The sequence below is a fragment of the Haliotis rubra genome, unplaced genomic scaffold (genome assembly GCF_003918875.1).
Source record: "Haliotis rubra isolate DU_JTF1 unplaced genomic scaffold, ASM391887v1 Scf2195, whole genome shotgun sequence".
NCBI classification, from domain to species: domain Eukaryota; kingdom Metazoa; phylum Mollusca; class Gastropoda; order Lepetellida; family Haliotidae; genus Haliotis; species Haliotis rubra.
The window spans coordinates 1-23269 of NW_025766220.1; the positions used below are offsets into that span (position 1 = coordinate 1).

The 23269-nt window shown below is 41.4% G+C and overlaps 1 protein-coding gene, 2 non-coding genes and 1 pseudogene across 3 annotated transcripts; 2 read left to right on the forward strand and 2 right to left on the reverse strand.

Moving 5' to 3' along the window:
• Positions 1 to 12825: 12825 nt before the first annotated feature.
• LOC124277202 lies at positions 12826 to 13680 on the reverse strand (annotated as a pseudogene).
• Positions 13681 to 14522: 842 nt separating this feature from the next.
• LOC124277209 lies at positions 14523 to 14641 on the forward strand. The gene has a single exon (XR_006898765.1). It is a non-coding gene; the product is annotated as a 5S ribosomal RNA (ribosomal RNA).
• Positions 14642 to 16200: 1559 nt separating this feature from the next.
• LOC124277199 (histone 24-like) lies at positions 16201 to 20681 on the reverse strand. The gene is given in 7 exon segments (XM_046712868.1): positions 16201 to 16232; positions 16235 to 16630; positions 16633 to 16708; positions 16710 to 16760; positions 19579 to 19809; positions 19812 to 20068; positions 20071 to 20681. Coding segments are annotated over 7 exon segments (1104 nt in total). The 5' UTR covers positions 20132 to 20681.
• LOC124277213 lies at positions 17896 to 18014 on the forward strand. Its single transcript, XR_006898768.1, has one exon. It is a non-coding gene; the product is annotated as a 5S ribosomal RNA (ribosomal RNA).
• Positions 20682 to 23269: the final 2588 nt, after the last annotated feature.

The window sequence follows — 23269 nt, forward strand, 5'->3', positions numbered from 1 at the left end:
TTACCTCATCAGTTCCTTCCCCACCTACTAAAAATTCCCTAGCTCCCTGACAGTCGTCACTGTCATCCTGGGAAGTATCACTCATTTCTTAGTATCTTGTTTGGCATACAATGTCATTTTTGGCCATTCACTGAAAACTCTTCATCAATAACAGGAGTTTCAGGAACCGACACAATGATTTCGGAGTTACTATAATCATCCTGATTTGCTTCATTTCCACCGATTTGGCTGGAACAAGTTTTTTCCTTGGCTTTGGAATTTGATAATCTTCATGTCTCTCAGGTGGACTGGATATGTTTCTAACAGACAAAGATGTTTTCTGTGTAATGTTCTAGTTCGTCATATTTCAACAGCTGGGCTGCGCTGCGTTGGGCTGCGCTCATAGCACAGCTTGGATGCAGGTTGTCCGGTGAATACTCGGTGAAGGCTTTGGTGTGAGCTATTTTTCTAATGTTTTGTTGATATTTCACAGGCACGAGCTTTTTTATATGTTATGACAGTAAATAAACTGTTTATATAATTTCATTTGTTTTCACCACACGTTCTTCTTACCGAGTCACTTTCTCAGTTCGATACTTAAAAGCAATGTCATTATTTAGCGTTGACAGAATTTCTAACTGTGATATAGATATGTCGTTGTCACAGACAAAACTCAATGTCTGTTTTATTGACACCTATGTGTCTGCCTGCCTGTCTGCTAATGACAATATTCAATACACAACTTCGATCACTGACCACATGCAATTTGAACTTAACACCTATCAGGCTATACACCGTAAACAAAACGCATTGATTTATGTCCCGAGTTCGGTCTCTGTCACATTATGTAATTACACAGACAGGCAGGTGTGATACTTGTACACATGACATGTTATGACATGTCTGTTGATTGCAAAATGTTACGTAAAAAAATGAGCATGTATTTACAAAACCCAACATCTCTATATATACACACACAATGAGCCATGAGGGCATCTGCAAATGAACCAGCCGTTACACTTGAGTGCACACCCACCCGCTCTGACTGGGTTCGGTATCCCGGCTGCTTCGTTTCTAGGGAAGTAAACCCAAGTGCAAAATATTGCACTTTTGATTTGCGATTTTACGCTTATATGTTTTTTTCATAATCAGCAATGTATAGTATATCTCATGAAGAAGTGATAATTGTGTTTTAATTATGTTTGATTTTTTGGTTGCATGTGACCTTTAAGCAAAGACCAAAGTCCTATCTCTACCCATGTGTCCATATCATTATGTAGAGACCCTGAAGCTTTCCGACTAACCTGAACTGGAACAATCAACTGCTCCGTAGTTCTCTGCATTCTCGAGGGAGAAAACTCGGTACATGACGCCTTGTTTGAGTTGCAGATGATGAAAACGTCTCTGTAAAGTAGTGAAATCATTGTTTGATAACTGAACTTTTGGGTTTAACATCAAAACAAAAACTAATCATGACTGGAATAACAGGACCATTGGCCTGCTCTTCTCTCCAGTCACGCGGAGTCATTGCAGTGAAATCTCTTCCTGTATTCAGATCATTCCACAAATCATCCACCACACACAAACATTCAATGTAAGCTGGTGTTGTAGTAGACCTGCACATTGTCTTTACTAATTTCTAAGAATCTGCTCCTCTGGTCTCTGTTGCATTCAAACCTGGAAGTCGTGATAGGATATCTGCATCCTTGTTGGACTTTCCTGCTCTGTATTTTACATCAAAGCTGTAAGAAGAGAGACTGACTAACCACCTGCGACCCGCTGTAGTTGTCAGAGCATGTCAGTGGGTTATTATCAGTAAACACAGTCACATCAGAGCCAAGAATTCCAATTTATGGGCAGTATAGTTTCTTTCTGACTTGGTTAAACCTCGACTTGCAAAAGCAATGACCCTGAGTTTACCATCCTGACCCTGGTAAAGGACAGCTAATAACCCTGCTTGACTTGTATCTGTATGGAGCTCAAAAAGCTGAAACCAAGAAGGACTATTGGCGGGGAAGACAACTGGTCATTCAATGTCACAAATACTTCTCCTTGCTCTTCACCACAAACCCAATCTTCAGTTATTCTGTTACTATCCTTCTTACTATCCAACGGCAATGCCATTAACCGAGACAATGGCTTAGTAATCTGTACCAAGTTCTTTACAAATCGCCTGTAATAACCTGTAATTGCCTAACCTCTGAAGGGCTTGCTGGTCGTGGTCATTTCTGAGCTGCTTTGATTTGTTAGTGTGTTATTGAGTGGAGTGTCCTATGTAGTAGATTTAACCTGCTTGTGTAATTTCTATTTTTAATTGATTATATTGCACTGAGCGAGTCTGTGATGACTATAAGTTTGTTGTGTGTAGTTGTTAAATAATAGGTTTGTGCCCGCGGTAGCCCAATAGTTGAGTGCAACTTATTGGCGTTTAAGGGGTACTTTAAGAGAGATGTAAGTGCAGTACCTGATGCTGTGGCTAGTGAGATTGTTAGTGCCTTGTATTGTATTGAGTCAAGCTGCTTGGAGTCTTTTTGTGTCAGTGCGTCGTATGCAGGTGCAGCGTATTCTAGCTTGGGCCGTATGAGTGTTTTATAGACAGTAAGTAGCGTGAGTTGGTCTGCCCCCCAACTTGTACCTCATATGCTTCTCGTTAGGTTGAGGTCTTGGTTGCATTTTGTGATTGTGTGCTTGATATGGGGTGTATATGTTAAGTGTTGATCTAGTATTAGGCCGAGGAATTTTGTTTGTGTGCTGCAGTTGATTTGAGTGTTATTAAATATTAAGGGCGGTAAACAGTTTTACATGTAGGGTGTTTTGAAGAGTAATGCTACTGTTGTCAGTACTTGTCAGTATTGAATTTGAAACCCCGCGTATTTGCCCATTTGTTGATATCATTGAGTGCTTGTTGGATGTTTTCCTGGGCTGTATCTAGTGTTTTATGTGAGGTCCAAAAGGATGCAACAAATTTAACTGTTTTGATTGTTGAGGGGATGTCTGTAAATATGTCGTTGATCAAAGAGTGTTTGAGATAAGACACTACCTTTGGGTGTACCATTTTCGATGTGCTGTGGGTGTGAGTGTGCATTCTTTGCTTTTACAGTTATGGTGCGATTGTTTAGGAAGTTGTGTATAAAGTTTAGCATACGTCCGTTTATATTTTTATGCATCAATTTTGTTATTAGCCCGCCATTCCAAATCATGTCTAAATCATTGGAAAAAGTCGATAAATATGGCCAGAACGTAGTGTTTGTTTGCCTGGGCTACTCTGATGTCGAGCTCTATTCGGATGATGTGATCTAGGGTTGTTCTGATGGCGTGAACCCGCTTTGGTCTGCATGTATGAGATTGTTTGTGTTTATGTAACCGGGATAGTGAGCGGATGTTAATAAATTATCCAGGACACTGGTTCCGGGGGTGAGATCTTTTATTCCAGATATTAACAACAACACCCTGAAACAATATATGATTCAATGAATACAAAGTCATAAGATTACATAAGATTTAAAATCCGTCATTACATCTTTCAGGTGAAATGCTATAATTATACACATTCTTGGTAAATAAACTACAAGGGGCGATCACTCCTTGATTTACTGATTACATATAAATGACATAAATATAGTTAAGGTAGAGGCATATGAATTCTATAAACATGCCCAGATAGAAAATATAAAGTATACATTACTACATAAATATATACAATCAAGCACAATGTAATGCCTACCCAATGTATGGCACTAGGGTGCAGAATACAGCCCCGCCAAGCCAGTCAAACGTACGTATAATCTGTATAAACAATAATCAACGTTAAAGCTACGATACCTTAAATTATATATATATTCTACCATTTCAAAACCTAGGATATAATAATAGCAGTTCAAACCTATATCACATTCATACTTACATTCACATACACACTATACGTTCTCTCATTTATAAAATCAATCAATCAAACGAGCAAATATGCAACCATTCACTCATAGGAGACTGAAAACACTTTAATGAACTAGATAACTTATTTGGATATTTCAGATTAATTATTATACACTGAAACATGATTGGGTTATAATTTAGCTCAGTGACCCTAACAAGCTGAATCTAACTGGTACACTTGCACACAAGTTACAGCTTATATTTACACATAAGCATTAACAATATAGCATTTAAAGGTATGTACACTGATTAAAGATTAAACTGACCTGTGGTTATGTTATAATATGGATGAATTCCAACACAGGATAAACGTCTTGTTGGTGCAAGCAGTGACAGTGAAGTGCAGATTTGAATTAGTAAAAGAGGGCAAGAGTTTCAATGATCCAATCAGATTGGACTGACTGACTGAGTTTGGTTTTATGCCGCTTTTAGCAATATTCCAGCAACATCACGGCGGGGGACACAGGAAATGGGCTTCACACATTGCACCCATGTGGGGATGAGAACCCGGGTCTTCGGCGTGACGAGCCAACGCTTTAACCATTAGGATACCCCACCGCCCCTCAATCAGATTGGATCATATAAGGGCACATAATAATGTAGTGACCCTACCTAACCACCCTTAATTAAAGAAAAATGACACTGACTATATAGCTAATAACAAAGGGGCGTGTCACGCTTAGAAACAACATTAGAAAGACATATAGGTATATAGACCCTACCCTAGTACTATATAAAAGGAAAGGGATGTAACGACGGAAGCACCCCCTCCTCAATCTAAGTTAGATTTCACCACGTAAACTATTTTTAAGGCCCCGTCGAGGCCCATGGATCAAAAGCGAGATGGTTTCCCTACAAAATGAGCTATCAATTGTCACAATCGGATCATTATTTCAAAAGTTATTCGCCACGACTCACCGAAAACAGCAACCTCCGTAATTCCAAGCCAAAATCATGGATCACCCAAGACAGCGAAAACTCACCTTTTAAATTCGTTTATTAATTCCAGCCACGTTGACAGCACCCATGTAGGGCTAGATTCGATCGGCAGCGCCATTCCACGGGTCTAAAAACTTATTGCAACATCTACAAATCATTTCCTCGACAGTAAGCAGACATTTTCTCCAAAACCATCGGCAATCATACTCACTTGTCGGCCATAGATGGCCTTGACATTCAAGTGATCTGAGCAGATCCGCAGAAACGAAATTGGGCCATCCGATTGGTGGAAAATATGATATACTGTAAGATTTTGACTGTTTGCTAATGGGCGCGAAATATTAACCTTGCATTAATCCTTTATTTTGGATGATGTACGGAACAGTAAATTGTTAAGAATAGTTTTAGAGGTTGTAAAAATGCATTCGATATTGATTCATTTTAGGAAATTATATTTATAAATATTTAACCTCTAAAATTATTCTTACAAATTTACTGCTCAGGTCACTTAAATGTCAAGGCCATCTATGGCCGACAAAGGAGTATGATTGCCGATGGTTTTGGAGAAAATGTCTGCTTACTGTCGAGGAAATGATTTGTGAATCTAGCCCTACATGGGTGCTGTCAACGTGGCTGGAATTATTAAACGAATTTAAAAGGTGAGTTTTCGCTGTCTTGGGTGATCCATGATTTTGGCTTGGAATTACGGAGGTTGCTGTTTTCGGTGAGTCGTGGCGAATAACTTTTGAAATAATGATCCGATTGTGACAATTTATAGCTCATTTTGTAGGGAAACCATCTCGCTTTTGATCCGTGGGCCTCGACGGGGCCTTAAAAATAGTTTACGTGGTGAAATCTAACTTAGATTGAGGAGGGGGTGCTTCCGTCGTTACATCCCTTTCCTTTTATATAGTACTAGGGTAGGGTCTATATACCTATATGTCTTTCTAATGTTGTTTCTAAGCGTGACACGCCCCTCTGGCTAATAATAGACTTGTGTTAAGAAGAATATAGTCAGTTTCAAAATGGCCAGACCTGTTGATAGAAACGTATTCATTAATATAAATAAGAAATGTTATACCTGCAATGCAAAGTGACTGTTAATATACACATCCATTGATATCCAAATATGAAATGATATCCCTGAAACTGCAATGTAACTATTAATATACAAACATTCATAAAATTGTTAAATGTCTTGAAACTAATATGTACATGATTGTAAAAACACAATATTATATATCTGCCACATTTATGTGATGTTGAAGTCTTTTTTTTATTATTGTTTCCATGATTTTGAATATGTTCGATGTGAGTGGTATGGGTCTGTATGAGTCTGGGTTCTGTGGTCGTTTGTTTGGTTTCCTTACTGGAATGACAAGTGCTTGTTTCCATGTAGTAGGAATTTGTGAGGTGTACCAGATTGTGTTAAGTAGATTTAGCAGTAGCGTTTTGCCGTGTAAGGTGAGCTGTTTTAGTAGTGTGTAAGTTATGTCATCTTCTCCTGGAGCAGATGACGTGGTTTTGCTTTGGAGAGCGTGTGTGAGCTCGTGTATTGTTAGGGGTGCATTGTAGGATATATGGGCTTGGGGGCGGTTGCATGACGTAAGCTGGTGTACTGAGTATTTTCTGTTGGAGTGAAGCGGGATGATTAGTGTTACTGCTTATGTGCTGATAATGCTGGGCTAATGTTTGTGCTTTTAATTTATTATCAGTATAGTCGTGTATTTTGTGGATTTGTGTAGAATTTTTTGTGTGTTCCGTTTATTGCCTTTAGTTTATTCCACATGACTTTAGAATTGTTTTTTTTTGTTATGTTTAGAGTGCTGCAGAATTTTTCCCAGTGTTCTTTTTTTGTATTTTTGATAAGCATGTGTGTACTGTTTCGAAGTTGTTTTGCGTGGGGGAGTTCGTGTTGATGTGGTTTTGCGCGTCTAAATGCTCGTTTTCTCTGTCTTCTTGCCTGTTTGATTTCTGGGGTCCACCAGGGAACCCTGTTGCGTTGGGAGTTAGGATTTGTTTTGGGAATACACTTAGTAGCTATGTTAATAATTTCTCTAGTGAAATTGTTGGAAAATGTTTCAGGGTCTGAACTGATAATTTGTGAATAGTCAATTTGGTTGATAAAGGTTTGGTACTTTCTCCAATCTGCTTTAGTGTAGTTGAGTTTTGGGTCTTGGTGGGTTAGCTCAGGTGTAAAATTGGGACCAATATTGAAATTTATTGAGATGGGGATGCGGTCGCTTCCCCAGGGGTCGTCGAATACTTCCCAAGTTGATTTACATGCCAGACTGTGCGTGGTGATGGTTTAGTCTATTGCCGTTTTGATTTTCCTGTTGGCTGTATCTGGTTGGGGATTTGTCATTTCAGATAATTAGGTCGTTTTGCTGTGCCCATTCGTATAATAAATTTCCAAATTTGTCTGAGTGGCTTCTGGTGGTCCAGCTATGGTGATGCGCGTTTAGATCTCCTCAGAAGATTGTGTGTTTAGAGATATGGTTGGCTAGTATTTCAAGGTCAGTTTTGTCCATAGGGTTTGTGGTTTGATGATATATGTTGACTAAAAGTAAGGCCAGAAATGATTGGAAAATGCTTTTTGGCTTCAATATCAATATGATGAATTTGACACAAGATAAAAACACATATATGATACATGTACGACTCTACCTAGTTGGATATTAAAGCTCAGATGAAAAAATTGCACTTGAGGGGTGACTTCACAGGAGGAAATTTCGACATTTTAACAACATTCGTATACATTCTAAGTACAAACTGTAGTTTTGAAATACAGACTATAATTATTTATATAGCCTCAACTAATTAAATTACATAAATGATTGTAAAATTTTGTTTTTTTTAACATCTATGTGTGAAAAGATGGAACTCTTGTAATAATTATATTCAAAATAATTACTTTAAAAAAGTCTCGTCAGCTATGACAGGGTTTACTATAGAATGTGTAAAGCCCTTAATTTGACAGATAGTCGGTTTACAAAGTTGTAAACAAATCAGTTAACTCAGGGGTCGTGTCAAAATCAAAACCAGGTAGAAAACACAAACTGGATAGCTTTGATAAGGGGGTGTCATACGCCGTGCAGTTTATAAACTGTATGAACGCAAAATCCCACCGAAGTGTGCTAAAATATAAGATCAGATCAAAGATACAACAAATGTCTCGAAAACAACTCTTATTGTAGCTCTGGTAGAAATGGGGTTCAGGTACACCAAAAGGGGAGATGACAGAGCTGTGTTTAGAGAAAAGTACACAATCCTGTCCAGCTTATCTCAGAACAGTTGAAGAATACCGCAATTTGGGGTTTCAAATCATATACCTTGATGAAACCTGGTGTAATAAAAATCACTCAACCGATCGGATGTGCCTACCTGCAGATTGTTCTAAGGCACCAGTGTTACCATCAGGCATAGGTAGACGCCTGATCATCTTGCATGCTGGTACCCGTAGCAAGGGACTGATTGGGGGTTGTGACTGTGTTTTTGAGGCCAAGAAATCTGATGGTGATTACCATAGCGAAATGAATGGGCAGGTATTTTTAGATTGGTTCGAACATCAGCTTTTACCGCAGCTGGACGAAACAAGCGTTATTTTGGATAACGCCAGTTACCATAACCTGCGTGTCCCTGGTACCATCACACCCACCATGAGCAATCTCAAGGCTCAGTTGCAGGATTTTCTCACTTCCTGTAACGTGCCTTACAGGCAATCAGAAACAAAGCCCCAGCTCATGGAAAAAGTCCGGCAGCACAAAAAGCCAATCCAGTACATCACTGACGAACAAGCTGCAAAACAAGGCCACATAGTTCTGCGAACACCAGTACGGCACTGTGAGCTCAATCCCATCGAGCTGATCTGGGGTAACTGTAAGAATTAAGAATACCAAATTCAAGCTTTCAGACGTTAAAGGGCTTGTGTATGCTTCTTTTGCGAGAATTACCCCAGAAGTGTGGCAAAAGGCTGAAGACCTTGTTCTCAAAATCGAGGACGAATACCGTCTGCGGGACGGCGTTAACGTCAGCCGAGTTGCACCTGTTGTAATTCCGCTAGAGTCCTCGATCAGCAGTGATACTGACACTTGATATTTTGAGACGGTCCTTGGCATGTACTGCCCGTGCGGTACATGACGCTGTCACCCTGTCTGCCTGCCAGGTGGATCACAATATAGTTTGTTTCTTTGAAGTGTTTCTCCCATGGAATATTTTCTCTGTTTTTCGATATTTTACGAGTAATCATTATGACTTAGGGAATGGTACATCGTGATTACTCATATGCCATATTAGGTTGAGGTGGTATGAATGATTATATATCAGTTTGGAATCTGAAATATCAACCATTATCAAATAATTTCCAAAAAGCATTTTCCAAGCATTTCTGGCCTTACTTTAGTGTTATGACTCCCCGACAGCCAGCCCTAGGATACTACGGAGGCGCGGACGTCGGAGGAGACACCCTGCTTGTTGAGGCTGATAGCTGCAAGCTTAGGAGCGCGTGTGCTTTCTCGTGCATTTGTATCCGAATAATCACTTCTTAATCGAGGCAAGATTAACTACATGATTGGATGCAAAAATCATTTGGCTACATGTCTGTTACAATAATAACACTCGCAGGTGAACGTTGAAGCCACAATAACTATTTTCAATGAAACCATCGCGTCTAAAATGCAGACATCGTTTGTTTCAAAAGCACATTTCGAGCCTTTAGACACAAATTCAATCGTTTCAAAAATTGCAGGTCGTTTCTCAAGATATCTAACTATGAAAGTAAACCACAACACCCCTCGTTACTGCCTCTGATAAGCTAAAACAAGCGCCCAAACAAAGGCAATGAAGCACGTTTCTCTGGCAAGTTCGCCATTTTGCGACAGAAAACATTTGACACTATTACTGAACACATGATTTGGGGCACTACATTTTCAGTTGAAATTTGCTTTGTCTCATAAGTACTAAGTAACTTGGATGTTATCACATCACAATGTTGTTTGCATCAAGTCTCGGCGCAAAACCCTTTGCCTGTGCAGAGTAGATAATAAGGAAAAGGTACATCGTATTGAACGATTTGTTCTTACACACTTACCTACGTAGGACTTTTCAGTTATGCTGGTGACCATTTTCACTTGTCAGTTCACCCGACTACTCATCATCTACTCTGAAGGCATGTATGTTTCATTCGCCACATAAAAGTGTCTGTGTGCACCGACCATCAAACGTGTTATTAGGGCTTCAACGAGTCCATTTTCTTGGACTCGAGTACTCGAGGGGGTGAGACTCGACTCGGACCCGAGTACTCGAAATTCATACCTTTCAAACAAACGATAGCGTAACCGACATGACATGTGTTCCGATCACACAAGTGAACACTTACTTCATTCCGACTTCATATCGTCGTGTGACTAACATTTCCTATTGGTCAGAATCAGTATTTGGATGTTTACTTGTCTTATGGGTTTTTTTCATCGTACTGTTTGTACTGCCTGCTTAACGCAGTAATATACCGCACAGGCGGCATTTGGTTATTTTTCTCTTTTCACTATCCAGATCAAGACACGCCCATACATTTGATTTTTTTATCGTTCTCCATGTTTGTTAAGATAGTTACCTAATCATTTTAAGAAGTGAAATCTCAAACGATGTATAATAATTACTCTCATCTGCAGACTTGTAACAACTAATACCATACAGCCACACCTTATGAGGAGTAAACTACTTAATATAGGCCTTAATAAAAACATTATTAGATGGGTTAAAGAATTCAGGGTACATAGAACTCAGTATGTCAGTGTCAATGGCTATCAATCTTCTTTACTCTCAACCTCTACTGGAGCTCCACAGGACTGTGTTCTTTCATCCGTATTCTTCGTTTTGTATACCAATGACTGTTACTTGTCATTAAATGACTTGTTTACTGTGAAATTCGCAGATGACGCCACTGTTACTGGCCTAATTTCTGATTCAGAACCTTATGACCGTCAAGGCATTGACAAAACCGTAATGACAGTTGTTATCAAACCTTTATTCAAAGTGTGTTGACCTACAATTTACTATGTTGGTATGGGGCCTGTCTGATCGCAACAAAAACAAACTTTTCAAAATTGTTAATACCGCCGACTAAATTTCGAGTATATTCCCTTTATCTATGAGCGCCAGATTGTCAAAAAGACAACTAAAATTAGATTTGATAGTTAACATATTTTATCTCACCATTTTGAAAGAGTGTGAACATTTCTTCTTTCAGGACGCTGCTGTCGATTACCTTCCCTCAAAACAAACAGAGCTCGTAAGTCTTTCATACCCTCAAGTATTCGTGAATGCAACACATATTTTGAATTATCACCATGTGATAACAACAAGAATTTTATTCAGCCTCTTTACCTATGTGGTTAATTGAATTATATCATGTCAGTTTTATTGTGTAAATAGGTTTCGTTTTGTGCATATAATTATTGTGTATATTTTTGTGAATTGTGTACATATTCATTTTGAGACAGTTTGGATGTATAAAAATTTCCTCCGGGATAATAAAGTTATATCTTATCTTAATATTAGACGTTAACGGCCGCTCATGCTCAGCACATGGCAGACAGTCTGTCAACGTAACCCAATAATTCGAGTTATCTCCCCTTTTCGAGTCCTCGAGTCCTAGAATATGGACTCGAGTCCAGCTAAACCCGACTCGTCCTCGAGTACTCGAGTACCCGTGGAAGCCCTACGTGTTATTTACGATCTTACTTTCGTATATTAAAGGGTACATATATCACATCACAATGTGCTTTGCATCAAGTCTCGGCGCAAAACCCTTTGCCTGTGCAGAGTAGATAATAAGGAAAAGGTACATCGTATTGAACGCCTGTTATAGGATTCACTGGTTTGCTGAAATAAAATGACTTCCAAAGCTGTGACAGCAAGCCCACGCTGTTTCCATGCTTTCAAAACACACATGGCATGGCATCAGTCAGCTATTTTATGTTTCCAGTTCTAGCTAAGTCATGCAGCCGTACTGTACATGTATTAGAAATTATTTCCGTACCTATACTTCGACACATAAGAGCCGCGTTGCAGGGATTGGGGAATCCAAAACTCACACGCCTCTCACTACCAAGGTTGCACAACTCTTGCCGCCCTATGTGAAAAGTCGTGCATAGGCGAGACGTGTGTCGGTAAAACACCCCGTGGATGTCAACGTGCATGTGTAGCTACACACATAGGGAACCCTGCATTGACGATATCTGATATCATACACGTATATTTTGCATTCTTTGCTTCACAAATTGCTTTGTTTATGTTAAGCTTTTGTTGATCTTGCGTATATTTTCCTTTGTTTATTTTATTTACTTCCATTTATTTAGTTTATTGGGGTTATCGGGGCTGGGTGTAAGTAAAAACAAAACCAAACACACCGGCTTTTAGATATAGTGTTTTGAACTCCCACTATATCACCAATGTAGGAACATACTTATAAAATCCTTCTTTGCTCAATGTGTATGTTTTTAGGTATTTTGTTGGGGCTATTGGGCTTGGGTCTTGGGTGTAAGTAAAAACCAAACCAAACACACCGGCCATTAGATAGGGTTTAGAACTCCCACTATAATATCAATTTAGGAACATACTCATCAAATCCTTCTTTGCTCAATGTATAGGTTTTTACAGGCAGCCTCCTTGATCAACGGCATTTGCCTCGCCTTTGAGTTTGATGGGTACCTCGGTATTGCCACCCTCTCTGTGTACTTACTGTCGGGCAAAGAAGTTATTGCTAAGGCTGAATTTTTAATTATGATCAGTCTAACCCATCATTCACACCATACCTGTTATCACAAAACGCATTCTTTCTTACTGATATACTGCTGAAATAAATAGCATTATTTTGTTATCACTGTTTTCAAGTTTTCTTTTGGGGTATTTGGATGGCCCTGAAAGGGCCTTTGGACCACAGAAATGTGGGAGCGAAGGCGAGACAAAGAGAGCTTATGCCTTCTTTGGCTTGGTTGCCTTCTTTTGGGGGTCTTGACCTTCTTGGGTTTGGCCGCCGCCTTCTTAGGGTCTTTGCCTTCTTTGGCTTGGCTGCAGCCTTCACCTTCTTTGGTGACTTGGCGGCCTTCTTAGCGGCTGTCTTAGGTTTCTTGGCAGCAGCTGGCTTCTTGACTTTCTTGGGAGATTTGGCAGCCTTCTTTGGCTTGGCAGCTGGCTTAGCCTTCTTGGGTTTTCAGCTTTCTTTACCTCGCCAAGACGGAAGGACCCAGCAGCTCCAGTTCCCTTTGATTGCTTCAGTGCGCCGTTATTGACTCCATTTTTCAAAGCAGTCTTGATGCGAGCATTGATGGCGACCTGGTTGTCACCAACTTTGTAGTTGGCCAGGATGTATTTCAGAACAGCCTGTCGGGAAGAACCACCCCTTTCCTTCAAGGATGAAATAGCTTTCTTGATCATCTCCAAATAAGTAGGATGTGCAGCAACCTTCTTCGGCTTGGCAGCAGCCTTCTTCTTGGGAGTCTTGACAGCAGCGGGGGCAGCAGCAACATCAGCCATAATGGTAGGTTTGAGTGTAGAAAGTCATGTCAGCTACAAACGAAGCACAGAGAGCGAATGCCTCTCCCCGACAGCCAGCCCGGGTGATACTACTGAGGCGCGGACGTCGGAGGAGACACCCTGCTTGTTGTGGCTGATAGTTGCAAGCTCGGGAGCGCGTGTGCTTTCTCGTGCATTTGTATCTGAATAATCACATCTTAATCGGGGAAAGTTTCCAATGTAAGTACATGATTGGATGCAAAAACCATTTGGCTACATGTCTGTTACAATAACAACAACCACAGGTGAATGTTGAAGCCACACGGGCTATTTTCAATGAAGCCATCGCGTCTAAAATGCAGACATCGTTTGTTTCAAAAGCACATTTCGAGCCTTTAGACACAAATTCAATCGTTTCAAATGTTACATGTCGTTTCTCAAGATATCTAACTATGAAAGTAGACCACAACACCCCTCGTTACTGCCTCTGATAAGCTAAAACAAGCGCCCAAACAAAGGCAATGAAGCACGTTTCTCTGGCAAGTTCGCCATTTTGCGACAGAAAACATTTGACACTATTACTGAACACATGATTTGGGGCACAACATTTTCAGTTGAAATTTGCTTTGTCCCATAAGTACTAAGTAACTTGGATGTTTCTCTCAAGGGAACAGTGTGCTAAGACGCGAATCCCCGGGTCACAAGCGGGTCGCGAACGCCCATGTGTAGAGTAAAATGTAGTAGATGGGTTCAGATACCAGCAGTCGCGATCGTCACAGATTAAATATTTTTGCCTGCCACGATTAACCCGACTCTCTTGGCATCACGACAGTATGGGCCTTCCTCGTTTTGATGTTAATTTTATTCGAAAAACAACATATAGGCTACTACATGCATGGTTTTTATTGGGGGGACGAAAACTGAATGTTTGAGGCGAGTGTGGGCGAACGAGTGTGTCCTTTCTCGTGGCAGATGCGCATAGAAACAGTGCTGACGTGTATCACAAGTGCCAGACTTCATTCGTGTAAAGATATAGCCAAATCAAGAAACACATCATTGTGTACACCCACTGAAAACGCGAGAATGCTGTTTCATCGCAGTTTCCCTTCCCCCATTACCCTGTGTGTATATGTAGGTAAAGTTTGCAGCTGACATTTGTCTACGGCCATACCACGTTGAAAACACCGGTTCTCGTCCGATCACCGAAGTTAAGCAACGTCGGGCCCGGATAGTACTTGGATGGGTGACCGCCTGGGAACACCGGGTGCAGTAGACATTTCCATTTTTATTTTTTATTTTTTAGCTTTTTTATATTTGGTTGAATTTCCACCCAAAGGTACATGTGTCTCATTGACATCGGAAAGTGACGATACATTATATTTCTTTTCGAATTGGCCCACTCCTGCATGCCTGGATATAGTTGTGAACGATTTGTTCTTACACACTTACCTACGTAGGACTTTTCAGTTATGCTTGTGACCATTTTCACTTGTCAGTTCACCCGACTACTCATCATCTACTCTGAAGGCATGTATGTTTCATTCGCCACATAAAAGTGTCTGTGTGCACCGACCATCAAACGTGTTATTTACGATCTTACTTTCGTATATTAAAGGGTACATATATCACATCACAATGTTGTTTGCATCAAGTCTCGGCGCAAAACCCTTTGCCTGTGCAGAGTAGATAATAAGAAAAAGGTACATCGTATTGAACGCCTGTTATAGGATTCACTGGTTTGCTGAAATAAAATGACTTCCAAAGCTGTGACAGCAAGCCCACGCTGTTTCCATGCTTTCAAAACACACATGGCATGGCATCAGTCAGCTATTTTATGTTTCCAGTTCTAGCTAAGTCATGCAGCCGTACTGTACATGTATTAGAAATTATTTCCGTACCTATACTTCGACACATAACAGTCGCGTTGCATGGATTGGGGAATCCAAAACTCACACGCCTCTCACTACCAAGGGTGCACAACTCTTGCCGCCCTATGTGAAAAGTCGTGCATAGGCGAGACGTGTGTCGGTAAAACACCCCGTGGATGTCAACGTGCATGTGTAGCTACACACATAGGGAACCCTGCATTGACGATATCTGATATCATACACGTATAATTTGCATTCTTTGCTTCACAAATTGCTTTGTTTATGTTAAGCTTTTGTTGATCTTGCGTATATTTTCCTTTGTTTATTTTATTTACTTCCATTTATTTAGTTTATTGGGGTTATCGGGGCTGGGTGTAAGTAAAAACCAAACCAAACACACCGGCCTTTAGATATAGTGTTTTGAACTCCCACTATATCACCAATGTAGGAACATACTTATAAAATCCTTCTTTGCTCAATGTGTATGTTTTTAGGTATTTTGTTGGGGCTATTGGGCTTGGGTCTTGGGTGTAAGTAAAAACCAAACCAAACACACCGGCCATTAGATAGGGTTTAGAACTCCCACTATAATATCAATTTAGGAACATACTCATCAAATCCTTCTTTGCTCAATGTATAGGTTTTTACAGGCAGCCTCCTTGATCAACGGCATTTGCCTCGCCTTTGAGTTTTATGGGTACCTCGGTATTGCCACCCTCTCTGTGTACTTACTGTCGGGCAAAGAAGTTATTGCTAAGGCTGAATTTTTAATTATGATCAGTCTAACCCATCATTCACACCATACCTGTTATCACAAAAACGCATTCTTTCTTACTGATATACTGCTGAAATAAATAGCATTATTTTGTTATCACTGTTTTCAAGTTTTCTTTTGGGGTATTTGGATGGCCCTGAAAAGGGCCTTTGGACCACAGAAATGTGGGAGCGAAGGCGAGACAAAGAGAGCTTATGCCTTCTTTGGCTTGGTTGCCTTCTTTTGGGGGTCTTGACCTTCTTGGGTTTGGCCGCCGCCTTCTTAGGGGTCTTTGCCTTCTTTGGCTTGGCTGCAGCCTTCACCTTCTTTGGTGACTTGGCGGCCTTCTTAGCGGCTGTCTTAGGTTTCTTGGCAGCAGCTGGCTTCTTGACTTTCTTGGGAGATTTGGCAGCCTTCTTTGGCTTGGCAGCTGGCTTAGCCTTCTTGGGTTTTTCAGCTTTCTTTACCTCGCCAAGACGGAAGGACCCAGCAGCTCCAGTTCCCTTTGATTGCTTCAGTGCGCCGTTATTGACTCCATTTTTCAAAGCAGTCTTGATGCGAGCATTGATGGCGACCTGGTTGTCACCAACTTTGTAGTTGGCCAGGATGTATTTCAGAACAGCCTGTCGGGAAGAACCACCCTTTCCTTCAAGGATGAAATAGCTTTCTTGATCATCTCCAAATAAGTAGGATGTGCAGCAACCTTCTTCATTTGGCAGCAGCCTTCTTCTTGGGAGTCTTGACAGCAGCGGGGCAGCAGCAACATCAGCCATAATGGTAGGTTTGAGTGTAGAAAGTCACGTCAGCTACAAACGAAGCACAGAGAGCGAATGCCTCTCCCCGACAGCCAGCCCGGGTGATACTACTGAGGCGCGGACGTCGGAGGAGACACCCTGCTTGTTGTGGCTGATAGTTGCAAGCTCGGGAGCGCGTGTGCTTTCTCGTGCATTTGTATCTGAATAATCACATCTTAATCGGGGAAAGTTTCCAATGTAAGTACATGATTGGATGCAAAACCATTTGGCTACATGTCTGTTACAATAACAACAACCACAGGTGAATGTTGAAGCCACACGGGCTATTTTCAATGAAGCCATCGCGTCTAAAATGCAGACATCGTTTGTTTCAAAAGCACATTTCGAGCCTTTAGACACAAATTCAATCGTTTCAAATGTTACATGTCGTTTCTCAAGATATCTAACTATGAAAGTAAACCACAACACCCCTCGTTACTGCCTCTGATAAGCTAAAACAAGCGCCCAAACAAAGGCAATGAAGCACGTTTCTCTGGCAAGTTCGCCATTTTGCGACAGAAAACATTTGACACTATTACTGAACACATGATTTGGGGCACTACATTTTCAGTTGAAATTTGCTTTGTGTCCATAAGTACTAAGTAACTTGGATGTTTCTCTCAAGGGAACAGTGTGCTAAGACGCGAATCCCGGGACACAAGCGGGTCGCGAACGCCCATGTGTAGAGTAAAATGTAGTACATAGGTTCAGATACCAGCAGTCGCGATCGTCACAGATTAAATATTTTTGCCTGCCACGATTAACCCGACTTTCTTGGCATCACGACAGTATGGGCCTTCCTCGTTTTGATGTTAATTTTATTCGAAAAACAACATATAGGCTACTACATGCATGGTTTTTATTGGGGGGACGAAAACTGAATGTTTGAGGCGAGTGTGGGCGAACGAGTGTGTCCTTTCTCGTGGCAGATGCGCATAGAAACAGTGTTGACGTGTATCACAAGTGCCAGACTTCATTCGTGTAAAGATATAGCCAAATCAAGAAACACATCATTGTGTACACCCACTGAAAACGCGAGAATGCTGTTTCATCGCAGTTTCCCTTCCCCCATTACCCTGTGTGTATATGTAGGTAAAGTTTGCCGCCGACATTTGTCTACGGCCATACCACGTTGAAAACACCGGTTCTCGTCCGATCACCGAAGTTAAGCAACGTCGGGCCCGGATAGTACTTGGATGGGTGACCGCCTGGGAACACCGGGTGCAGTAGACATTTCCATTTTTATTTTTAATTTTTTAGCTTTTTTATATTTGGTTGAATTTCCACCCAAAGGTACATGTGTCTCATTGACATCGGAAAGTGACGATACATTATATTTCTTTTCGAATGGGCCCACTCCTGCATGCCTGGATATAGTTGTGAACGATTTGTTCTTACACACTTACCTACGTAGGACTTTTCAGTTATGCTTGTGACCATTTTCACTTGTCAGTTCACCCGACTACTCATCATCTACTCTGAAGGCATGTATGTTTCATTCGCCACACAAAAGTGTCTGTGTGCACCGACCATCAAACGTGTTATTTACGATCTTACTTTCGTATATTAAAGGGTACATATATCACATCACAATGTTGTTTGCATCAAGTCTCGGCGCACAACCCTTTGCCTGTGCAGAGTAGATAATAAGGAAAAGGTACATCGTATTGAACGCCTGTTATAGGATTCACTGGTTTGCTGAAATAAAATGACTTCCAAAGCTGTGACAGCAAGCCCACGCTGTTTCCATGCTTTCAAAACACACATGGCATGGCATCAGTCAGCTATTTTATGTTTCCAGTTCTAGCTAAGTCATGCAGCCGTACTGTACATGTATTAGAAATTATTTCCGTACCTATACTTCGACACATAACAGCCGCGTTGCAGGGATTGGGGAATCAAAACTCACACGCCTCTCACTACCAAGGGTGCACAACTCTTGCCGCCCTATGTGAAAAGTCGTGCATAGGCGAGACGTGTGTCGGTAAAACACCCCGTGGATGTCAACGTGCATGTGTAGCTACACACATAGGGAACCCTGCATTGACGATATCTGATATCATACACGTATAATTTGCATTCTTTGCTTCACAAATTGCTTTGTTTATGTTAAGCTTTTGTTGATCTTGCGTATATTTTCCTTTGTTTATTTTATTTACTTCCATTTATTTAGTTTATTGGGGTTATCGGGGCTGGGTGTAAGTAAAAACCAAACCAAACACACCGGCCTTTAGATATAGTGTTTTGAACTCCCACTATATCACCAATGTAGGAACATACTTATAAAATCCTTCTTTGCTCAATGTGTATGTTTTTAGGTATTTTGTTGGGGCTATTGGGCTTGGGTCTTGGGTGTAAGTAAAAACCAAACCAAACACACCGGCCATTAGATAGGGTTTAGAACTCCCACTATAATATCAATTTAGGAACATACTCATCAAATCCTTCTTTGCTCAATGTATAGGTTTTTACAGGCAGCCTCCTTGATCAACGGCATTTGCCTCGCCTTTGAGTTTTATGGGTACCTCGGTATTGCCACCCTCTCTGTGTACTTACTGTCGGGCAAAGAAGTTATTGCTAAGGCTGAATTTTTAATTATGATCAGTCTAACCCATCATTCACACCATACCTGTTATCACAAAACGCATTCTTTCTTACTGATATACTGCTGAAATAAATAGCATTATTTTGTTATCACTGTTTTCAAGTTTTCTTTTTGGGGTATTTGGATGGCCCTGAAAAGGGCCTTTGGACCACAGAAATGTGGGAGCGAAGGCGAGACAAAGAGAGCTTATGCCTTCTTTGGCTTGGTTGCCTTCTTTTGGGGTCTTGACCTTCTTGGGTTTGGCCGCCGCCTTCTTAGGGTCTTTGCCTTCTTTGGCTTGGCTGCAGCCTTCACCTTCTTTGGTGACTTGGCGGCCTTCTTAGCGGCTGTCTTAGGTTTCTTGGCAGCAGCTGGCTTCTTGACTTTCTTGGGAGATTTGGCAGCCTTCTTTGGCTTGGCAGCTGGCTTAGCCTTCTTGGGTTTTCAGCTTTCTTTACCTCGCCAAGACGGAAGGACCCAGCAGCTCCAGTTCCCTTTGATTGCTTCAGTGCGCCGTTATTGACTCCATTTTTCAAAGCAGTCTTGATGCGAGCATTGATGGCGACCTGGTTGTCACCAACTTTGTAGTTGGCCAGGATGTATTTCAGAACAGCCTGTCGGGAAGAACCACCCCTTTCCTTCAAGGATGAAATAGCTTTCTTGATCATCTCCAAATAAGTAGGATGTGCAGCAACCTTCTTCATTTGGCAGCAGCCTTCTTCTTGGGAGTCTTGACAGCAGCGGGGGCAGCAGCAACATCAGCCATAATGGTAGGTTTGAGTGTAGAAAGTCACGTCAGCTACAAACGAAGCACAGAGAGCGAATGCCTCTCCCCGACAGCCAGCCCGGGTGATACTACTGAGGCGCGGACGTCGGAGGAGACACCCTGCTTGTTGTGGCTGATAGTTGCAAGCTTGGGAGCGCGTGTGCTTTCTCGTGCATTTGTATCTTAATAATCACTTCTTAATCGGGGAAAGTTTCCAATGTAAGTACATGATTGGATGCAAAAAACATTTGGCTACATGTCTGTTACAATAACAACAACCACAGGTGAATGTTGAAGCCACACGGGCTATTTTCAATGAAGCCATCGCGTCTAAAATGCAGACATCGTTTGTTTCAAAAGCACATTTCGAGCCTTTAGACACAAATTCAATCGTTTCAAATGTTACATGTCGTTTCTCAAGATATCTAACTATGAAAGTAAACCACAACACCCCTCGTTACTGCCTCTGATAAGCTAAAACAAGCGCCCAAACAAAGGCAATGAAGCACGTTTCTCTGGCAAGTTCGCCATTTTGCGACAGAAAACATTTGACACTATTACTGAACACATGATTTGGGGCACAACATTTTCAGTTGAAATTTGCTTTGTCTCATAAGTACTAAGTAACTTGGATGTTTCTCTAAAGTTGGGAGTATCCACGCTGGCAGACATCCATCCAAGGCGTTCTATACATAGACACAAGAGAAACTGAATCAGATATCAAACACTACATCAGCATCGCAAACACCATCCCCAACCAACCAAAAATCACCAACTACAGAACTATCAACAACAGACAACCCACCACCTACAACCCCAACACACAAACAACCTTCCTCACATTTGACACCACTACACTCCCCACCCACATTACATTTGGCGCCCTTACTTACAAAGTACACTTAACAAGCAAAAACCCACAACAATGCAAATACTGTTTTTCATACTCACACATCTCCGATTCATGCAAGCTCCCCATGTTATGCCCAAAATGCGGGTCGGACACACACACCCTCGATGAATGTCGCCAACAGAAATACTGCATTCACTGCAACACACCCGGCCTCACCGCTACACAAAACACATGCCCCATCAAACAAAAACACATCCTCAGGCTAAACAAACATATCAAAAACACCGACCTGCCAAAACCAGCACGCAAACTACTATCATATAACTCCATCCTCTCAGCCAGCTCATCCTCCCCCTACACTTCCTCCACCCCCAACTCATCACTCTACTCACCCCTCCCAAAAAAAACCCACAAAACAACGCCCTCCCAAACCAACCACCAAACCTACCCGCCCCACCCACCCACCCAAACATAGCCCCCACCATACCCACCCCAAAACCGCCACAAACCGGCACCCCTAAACAACCCCTCCTCCCCACACCCATCCCAACTGTCCCACCTAAACAAACACGTCCCAAAACTGCAACCCCTCTCCAAACCCGTAAACCCCACCCCACCCTCCAACACCTCCCAACACAAACCACCAACCCCCATACCCACAATTAAAACTCAAGCCCTCCCACCTAAAAAACACCCAGCACCTGCTCACTAACCCTCACACGTCAAAAATTAAACCAAAACCTTAACAAAATAGTAGAACTCATCATCGCAGCCACAACAATGGAAAAACCAACAGTAAAAAAACTATACACCCTTGCACATAAATCCAAACTCTATCACAAAAGCTTGGCCAGTCTACTCATCGCCCTCAAAAAATCCTTCTAAACAGCAAACCTCTAAGCTACTCTAGCACCAAATCTTCATTCTTCAAAATTCATGCCCCACGCCATGGCATTTATTAAACCTATATCCCTAATTGCAGTAATCATGGCACTTATACAGTGGAACTGCAACAGTCTCCGAGCTCATGGGCATGAGCTCAAGGCACTCATTGCCCATAACAAAATTTCACCCTACATCATAGCTCTGCATTAAACAAAATATCCCCCAAAACCGCCTTCAAATTACCAGGCTACAATTTTATTCGTAAAGACAGATCTCGGCCAACTAACTGTCCCGGCCCCCCTGTAGGGGGACTGGGGATTTTCATTGCAGAGGAACTAAACTATAACATATTGCAAATTCCTGTACAAAACCTCGAAGTCCTGGCAATATCAACTAAAATGAATAACAAAGACTTAACCATCATTAATGTCTATAGAAGACCAAATTTCAAAATTACCACCCAAGATTTGGACATTCAGGCAAAATTTATAAGTCCCCAAACCATTATCCTCGGAGACTTTAATGCACACCATCCACTGTGGGGCACAAGACCCTATACTGATTCAAATGGCACCCGCCTTACTGACTGGCTAAGCACACACAACCTTAACTCACTAAACGACAATCAACCCACCCGCTACCCCCTCTCCCATCTACACTCACCCACAGCCATCGACATCACTCTCACCACACCCAAAGTTACACAAGCTTGTATATGGGAGGTCCACGATGACACCTGGGGCAGTGACCACTGCCCCATCAAAATCACAATCACATCACACATACCCACCCACACCACACCCACTACCACCTCATCACAACCACCCACAGAAATAAGATTCAACATTAAAAAGGAAATTGGAACAAATTCACAACACTTTGTAAACAAATAGACACCACAGCCATTTTCAACACAGACATAAACACTTTCAACACAAACCTCACTAATACCATACTTGACATCTCAGAAAAATGCATTCCAACTTTTCGATACAACCCTGCACAAAAAGCAGTCCCCTGGTGGAGCACGGAAATCATCAAAGCCAGAAAGGCAAGAAAAAAGGCCCTAAATCAATCCAAGAGGGACCGTTCGAAATTACATTTAGCAAAACAACTAAGAAATAAAACAAAGAAATTAACCGAGGCAGCAAAAAATGACCATTGGAAACAATTCTGTTCCACCCTTAACACTTGCTACGTTGTTACATGCGTATGAATCAGTGGTTAGTTTATGACAATACATTTTAAACATTGTTGAATTTGTTAATATGTACATTTCTTGTAAATATTTTTGTGTAAAATAGAACATCTCTCATCTCTATAGGTCATTGTTACCTCTTCTGAAGTTGATCAAGAGTGAAACTCAAAGCATTTATTTCTGAAATCTGACACTTTGTGAA